The sequence below is a fragment of the Protobothrops mucrosquamatus genome, unplaced genomic scaffold (genome assembly GCF_001527695.2).
Source record: "Protobothrops mucrosquamatus isolate PMUCROS unplaced genomic scaffold, P.Mucros_1.0 scaffold112, whole genome shotgun sequence".
NCBI lineage: Eukaryota > Metazoa > Chordata > Lepidosauria > Squamata > Viperidae > Protobothrops > Protobothrops mucrosquamatus.
In genome coordinates this window covers 342754-350722 of record NW_015386484.1, presented here as the reverse complement: position 1 = coordinate 350722, position 7969 = coordinate 342754, and the positions used below count along the sequence as shown (strand labels likewise).

The 7969-nt window shown below is 41.8% G+C and overlaps 1 protein-coding gene across 1 annotated transcript in view; it reads right to left on the bottom strand.

Annotated features, from left to right (window-relative positions):
* The window catches only part of ELN (elastin), an 11831-nt gene extending 4064 nt beyond the window's left edge, over window positions 1-7767 (bottom strand). The window contains exons 1-6 of the mRNA XM_015812804.1: window positions 7743-7767; window positions 6462-6503; window positions 5138-5368; window positions 3938-3985; window positions 3066-3104; window positions 1417-1485 (exon numbers count right to left, since the gene is read on the bottom strand). Coding sequence (XP_015668290.1) covers window positions 1417-1485; window positions 3066-3104; window positions 3938-3985; window positions 5138-5368; window positions 6462-6503; window positions 7743-7767 — 454 coding nt within the window. The remainder of the gene's footprint in view (window positions 1-1416; window positions 1486-3065; window positions 3105-3937; window positions 3986-5137; window positions 5369-6461; window positions 6504-7742) is intronic.
* Between the last annotated feature and the right edge of the window lie 202 nt (window positions 7768-7969).

Here is a 7969-nt window from a genome sequence, read left to right as displayed (position 1 = left end):
AGCAAGGCAGTGCTGCTTTGGAAGCTTTTAAAAATTGAATTGTTTCAGAAAACTTTCCCTTGATCTGAACTTTGCCATCTTTATTTCTATTTATGCTATTTGGAGGCTAAAACATATCAAGAACAGTTGCATGAATTGGGTATGTCTAGTAGTTTAATGAAAAGAAGGACTAGTGGGGACATGATAGCAGTGTTCCAATATCTCAGGGATTGCCACAAAGAAGAGGGAGTCAAGTTATTCTCCAAAGCACCTGAGGGCAGGACAAGAAGCAATGGATGGAAACTAATCAAAGAGAGAATGACCTAGAAATAAGGAGAAATTTCCTGACAGAACAATTAATCAATGGAATGGCTTGCTTTCAGAAGTTGTGGGTGCTCCATCACTGGAAGCTTTTAAGAGAGTGGACAGACAGAGTTCTGCTTGAGCAGGGGGTTGGACTAGAAGACCTCCAAGATCCCTTCCAACTCTGTTATTCTGATATTTAGTTTTATCATGTTTGTAGTTGTTTTATTCTATCCCAGATGTTTGTAGTCTGAATGTGTTCTATTTAAGCCTCCGAGAGTCTTTTAGGATTGCAGCATCATAGAAATATGTTAAATAAATAAAGATATTGTCACTTGAGGCTGGAGGCAGAGGTGAGCTCTACCTATGAGTGTAATAAGGCTGAAAGGTGATAGGGAGAAAGATACCTCCCTCATTTGCTTAATAGAATTTTTGTAATTATTTTAGCTGGTTGTAAACCAATTCTGATTTGACTGATCTTGGAAGCTGGTTAGTATGTGGATGGCAATTACTTGTTAATACCAAAGTCGCTAGACTGGAATTATTATTATTTTTTTAAAAAGCAGCCCTAGAGAAGGCTGGCAAAACCATTTTACTATACTGCTAAGAAAACTGCATGGATATAATCAGTAAGAACTGGACTTTTTTTTTTTTTTTTAAGAAAATTTTGAAGGTTGTATTGGTGCATTAGGGTTAAGGTATTTTGAAGGGGAAAAATTTATAGCCTGTTGTGGTCACTCAGGTTTCCTTCCTACATCATGAATGAATATTCTTCTATTTTGCATTGCAAGGAGCAAAGTTTGAAATTGCTCAAGGATAGATCTAAGCTTACAATGACTAAAATTGATAGCAGTATTTAAAATATAGGGCATGCTAGCTGGGGAATTCTGGGAGTTGAAGTTTAAAATGATCAAGGTTGAGAAACACTGATCTCTAGAGTATTTCTACAAATCCCTATTTATTTATTTTTTTAAAAAAATGGTGGACCAAGTTTAACAGGTGCATTCTCACATTTCCGGCTTTGAAAAGATTTCACTGGGTTTCAGGATGACACAGAAGTGGCTATAGTTCCCATCCTGAATTGCCCTCCCCCTACATCCCATCAGAAGCATCTTTGCCCACTGCGGATCAGACCTCCAGTTCCGGCACCACCTCCGTAACCGGTTCCTCCCAGTCCAGGGACTCCGTATCCTCCTCCAATGCCTGTTGGGTTTTTTTAAAAAACATCTCCATCAGAAACAAATCATATATCAGTGATGGCGAACCTTTTAGAGACCGAGTGCCCAAACTTCAACCCAAAACCCACTTATGCATCGTCGAGTGCCGGGTGGCTGTGGCCCATTGGCTGGGTGTGGCCAATTGGGCGGGCGTGGCCCATTGGGTGGGCGTGGCTGCAGTGGTAACGGCAGACTGGGTGGGACTAAAAAGCTCAATCAATCAATTCCAACTTTGCAAGATCTTTTTCTTTCCCGCAAGAAGTTGAAATTGACTGATTGAACTTTTTTTTTTTTTTTGCACATGGCAGTGGAGGCCTAAAGCGAAAAGGTTTTATAAAACCCAGCTGAAGGCCTAGGACTGGGGCGATGGTGCATGTGCCCACAGAGAGGGCTCTGAGTGCCGCCTCTGGCACCCGTGCCATAGGTTCACCACCACTGCCATATATCAAGTTGAAATGCAATAGGGAATATTTGTCTTTTGGACTGATTGCACTTGAATCTACCAGGAAGGATCTTGAAGAGAATTAATGCTAATTTTTTTAAGGATAGTGAATTTAAGTTACATTAAGAATTGCCAAACACTTGGTTTAAATCTTGGCGAATTAATCCAGACCTGAATTAATTAATCTGTTTAGTATTAATATGAGTTGAAGAAGCCCACTAGAGGCTACAGTACTAATAATATAAAAGGCAGAAATTTTCCTGACCCTTCAGATGATTTGGATTTAAATTCCCATGTATTCCTTCCAGCAGAGCCAATAGCAAGGACATGTGAATGCTGTAGTCCAAAATATCAAAGAGTTCTGGGCTAGGGCCTTCTGTGGTCAGCATAACATTAGAAGCTAATGGTGTGAAATGATAATTATCAAAGCCCTATAGAAATCCTGAACATGCCCTACCCAATTGTTGCTAGTCCTGAACATCCTAAAACCCAGTTTACCGTTCAAGCACATCTAAGAGAGGCCTCTTTTGGCCTTGGCTAATCCTAATTTAGATAGCAGAGTACTGGGCCAACTGTTCTAAGAGGACCTATGGGATCCATTTGGATGATCCATTTTCGGAGATCTGAGTAGAGTTACTGGTTAGTCTAAGAAAGAACAGGTAACTAATGGTATGGACAGAAATGTTGGCAATCCCAATAGGAGAAGATGAAGTCAAAGTCAGGGAGATGATCAACATTCATGGTGGCCATTTGAGAACCAAAGCAGGACATTTGGCACTGCCTCTATTCTGGGAATCTGATCCTCCAATTAAAGAGCAAACTTCCAGGACAGTTTGATGTGGCCTGGGGAACAACATTGGGCCTTGCAGGTCAGTTGGCTGACAGCTCAGCTGGGCTAGAGAACATTCTTCAAGTTTATAGCAACAGAATCTGTGTGACAGAGCCTAACTGCTTTCATTCATCACAACCTGCCAAACATATTGTGTTGCATCCTTTTCTCGTATTAAGACAACTCTGCATATTCTGGTGTCAGGAAGAATCCAGGCTCAGCCCCTATAGCTAAAGACTGAGCCATAATACCCAAGTCAGTTCCAGCAGTTCCATACTCTGGACAACCATCTTACCTGCCACGCCAGTTCCACCCAATCCAGTACCTGGGATACCTGTCAAAGACGGGGAGCAAGTCTCAATGGTGAATCCACGGCAATACTTTTCCATTTTTTTCACTCAAGAGATGTTTTGTCTAGAGCTTGCTTTCCCTAATGCAGTTTTTCTTAACTGTGGCAACTTTAAGCTGTGTAGACTTCAACTCCCAGAATTCTCTGGGAGCCCTGGCTGGGGAATTCTGGGAGTTGAAGTCCATACAGCTTAAAGTTGCCAAGATGAGAAACTCTGTCCTAATGGTTGTTCTGAGCCAGTACAAGAAATCAGACAGCAACCATTTGGGAAGGCAAAGCTTTTGGCCTTTTGGGTCAGGAGAGTTGCCTCCAGATACACAAGGGGACAAAAAGGTGTGCAAGAACAGAAGGGATCACTGTTAATGGCTTCCATTTGTTTTGGTAGGGCCTGAGCAGGACAGCTTCCTGCTAGAATGTATCCAGATGAATATGTTGGTGGCTAAGAAGTGCCATTTTGGATCAGTCCTATGCAGTTAATGTATGCAGAAATTGCATAAACCAAAAGTAACTTTATTCTAATCTAGTTCTGAGTAACAGCAAAAAAAAACAAACCCCATTTATTTTGCATCATCCTCTCACCCATTATGCTCCTTGGCCTTCTCAAAGCTAAATGTGCCACTCACTCGCAAAAGGTTGTTTTTCCTGTTCTGAGCTGATTTTTTTTTCTTTTGTGCTCTCTCCCTTCCTCCCTCCCTCTCATTCTCTCTCTTTTTCTCTCTTTCACTTTCTCTTCCTTTCATAGACATATTGGTCTGTACCTATTTCGAGGAGTTAACATGATGAATTACAAGCATTTTTTTTTCATTCTGCAGAGATACCGTATTTAGGTGGTTTGACTCCTGTTTGTCCTCCAATTATGGGAATGCCTGTGAGATAAGAGGAAATAATTCCCATCAGAACCCTTTACCAGAGATAATTTTCGCCTGTCAAAATGGGAAATTGTGAACTGGACTGATTCTCTAGGAAATTACTCCTGTCTCAGGAAAATCTGAGGATTACAGGTAGTCCTTGATTTACAACCATTTTTTTAACAATGATTCAAAGTTGCAATGGTCTAGGACAGTGGTGGCGAACCTATGGCACGGGTGCCAGAGGTGGCACTCAGAGCCCTCTCTTTGGGCACCCGTGCCGTTGCCCCAGTCCTAGGTCTTCAGCTGGGTTTTATAAAACCTTTTTGCTTTAGGCCTCCGCCGCCGTGTACAAAAAAAAAGGTTCAATCAGTCAATTTCAACTTCTCGCAGGGAAAAAAAAGATCTTGCAAAGTTGGAATTGATCGATCGAACTTTTAAGTCCCACCCAGTCTGCCGTTACCGCAGCCATGCCCACCCAATGGGCCACGCCCACCCGGCACCCGACGATGCATAAGTGGGTTTGGGGTTGCAGTTTGGGCACTCGGTCTCTAAAAGGTTTGCCATCACTGGTCTAGGAAAAAGTGACTTACAACCCATTCTCAAAGTTATGATTTTTCCACTATTCCTGCATTCACATAATTACAATTTGGGTGTGTGGCAACTGACTCAAATTTCCAATAGTTGCAGCGTCTTGTGATCACGTTATCCTGCTGTGAACTTTTCAAACAGCTTCTGACAAGCAAAGTCAATTGGGGAAGCCAGATTTGCTTAATGACCTTGTCGTTCACTTAATGACTTTGTCGTTCGCTTAAGAACCATGATAAAAATGGTCATAAACTTGGGTTAAATGATGATATTTAATAACTGCATCACTCAGTCACTGAAATTCCAATCCCAATTGTGGTCAGAGCCACGGTGGCACAGTGGTTAGAATGCAGTATTGCATGCTGACTGCCGACTGCTAGGAGTTCGATTCTGACCAGCTCAAGGTGGACTCAGCCTTCCATCCTTCCAAGGTCATAAAATGAAGACCCAGATTGCTGGGGGCCATATGCTGACTCCATAAACCACTTAGAGAGGGCTGTAAAGCCGCACTGTGAAGCAGTATATAAGTCTAAGTGCTATTGCTATAAGTTAAGGACAACCTGTACTCAATGAAGCACAGACCTGCACCAGGAAGTCTGCCCCCAGGTACGACGCCACCTCCAGGTACGACACCACCTCCAGGAAGGACGCCACCTCCAGGAAGGACGCCACCTCCAGGTATAACGCCACCTCCAGGAAGGACGCCACCTCCAGGTATAACGCCACCTCCAGGAAGGACACCACCTCCAGGAAGGACGCCACCTCCAGGAAGGACGCCACCTCTAGGAAGAACGCCACCTCCTGGCCCGATACCTGTTGTACCACGTATAATGAGTTTGATTTTTTTTTAATTGAGGTACAGACAATATTAAATAAGAGGAAAAGAAAAAAGACAAGATCAAATGTTTCCCATTCTGGCTTTTCATCTCCACTGTTAGGTTTAGATAGTTTCACATAGGTCAGGCATGTCAAACTGCTGGCCCATAGGCCGGATGCGTCACGCCGAAACTGCGCCCACCCCATTGCCGGCAATGGGGAAAAAGTCCCGATATGTCGCGCGATGTCACATGACGTTGCGAGTTTGACATGCCTGACATAGGTGTTCTACTCCTGTTATATTCCAGCTTAATAAGGAGTGTTTTTAAGAAATCCTAAAATGGCAGCATCTCCCCTTTGCTCTTGCTTTTAATTTCTTTGTGCTTTATCCCTCTGTGTAACTGATTCATACATGAATACCGATACTGTGTTAAAAAGCCGTGCTTTTTATGCAATCATATATCTGAAAGTTTTCTTTGTGTTGCCTCATCTCCTTCTGACCCAGACAGGCTGTCACTTGACACTGTCATTATCAGTTGGTTTGGTGCTTGTGCAAGCCAAGTTTTCCTACCTCATTCCCCGCCAATAAAATAGTGACCAACAAGAACCTTTCTGATTGAAGTGACGCAGCTACCCCAATCCTAAGATACTCAAGGGCAAGATGTACAAAGGAGTGACTCCATGCAAAAATTAAATTAAATTAATATTTAATTTCAATAAGATAACATAAATTAATTACCATCACAATTAATAATGTTCCCTGCCAGTCACTTCCAAAAGTGATAATTCAGGTGCAAATTTTAGATGGTTCTGAGAACCCCATTCAAAGCTTTCAGAAGCCACATGCAGCCCTAATAGCCTTAAGGTGTGCACTTTCCCTATATAGGGTATCAAAATAAATTCCTAATTTCTGCCCTTGGCCCAACTCAGAAATGGCATTGTGGAATAGAGGAACTCATAATTGATCTTGTCAATTTGGCATTTATTCTGAAAAGGTGCAGAGCCTTTTGTTAAATGGATTACAAAGAGAGAAAATTATATTTCCCAAGAAAAGCTAGCTTAAGTAAGGATGGATGCAGACCAAACTCACCATATTTGGCTGCTTTGGCGGCTGCTTTCGCTGCTGCAGCAGCTATTCAAGGTATTAGGAGAAAGAAGAACAGAAGAATTAAGCAGTCAGAATGCGAGCAAAGTTCAAATCTCTAATATCTCATTAAAGCAGTGCTTCTCAATTTTGGCAACTTTATGGTGTGTGGACTTCAACTCCCAGAATTCCCCAGCCAGCAGCCAGGTGGATGGACTCATTTACAGTTTATGGAGATTCTCAGTCATCCAGGTCATGGTTGTCCCAAAGGTGCTTTTTCAAGAGGCAACTGGACTTTCTTGTTTTTCTTTGAAGATGTTTCGTTTCTCATCCAAGAAGCTTCTTCAGCTCTGACTGGATGGTGGGGAATGGAAGGAGTTATATTCCTTGCAGACAGCTGGTCATTTGCATTCTTTTAGAGAGTCGTTGAGGCCACTTGGAGGTTTATCTGTGTCCTCAAGGTCACCTGAGTAGTGCAAATGGGTGTGGAGCCTTCTTCGAACTGCTGAAAGGACTGTTGTAGACTGGAGATAGATGATATTGTATCCTTCCCCCTCTTTGAGAGAAGGCTGTTCAATTTTGACATAGATGGCCTCTTTGACCCCTCTTTCAAATGAGAGGTCCTCTCTGTCCAAAATGTGGACTTTGCTGGCTTCGAAAGAGTGGCCTTTGTTTTTTAAATGCAGATGGATTGCTGACTCTTCTCCTGATAGGTTTGTTCTCCTATGTTGTGCCATGCGTATATGAAGTGGTTGTTTTGTTTCCCCAATGTACAGATCTGCAATGTACAGATCTGCACATGTCCATCGTCTTGTCTTTTGTTTTATCTTGGCTTGATTTGGTAAGGTTTGATTTTGCTTTGTTTTGCTTTGGATTTCATTTGGTTTGGTTTTTATTTGATTTTGCTTTGATTTTGGTTTTGACAGGCAGATCTACCAATCTTTTGAAACACCACTGACCATGTGTTTAATAACAACAATGAAAAGGCTAAAAACAGTATACAAGCCATATTTCTTTGTCACAGTTTTCACTGATGGATTTCTGATTTTTTTCTATAAACCAGTGTTTCTAATCTCAGAAACTCTAATTAAGAGATGCAAACTTCAAACTGGCTTTCTGGCTGGGAATGTCTGGAAGTTGAAGCCTATGTATTTTAAAATTGCTGAGATTGCTACTATAAACAATCCCACCTTTTCCTGGATTTCCTGCAGCAGTATTTGAAAATCAAAATCCCAAAGGTAATGCAGAATAACACTGCTTTGACTTGCAATACAGCTTGCCAAATACCTGAATAGAATTTGCATTTCAGCATTTCTAAATAGGAAAATAGAAACAATCTTGGAGGGGGTGCCTTAGTTATGGAATTCTTCGCTCTTAAAGGCTTCCTTGATCCTCTCCTACTAGCTCTGAGAAGGATAGGTAAATGTTTGCTATTGCCAGAAGTATTTATGCTGCTGGGGAACTTGTTGTTTTGTTCCTTGCCATTGTTAATTAAATTTCTAAGGGCATTTCAA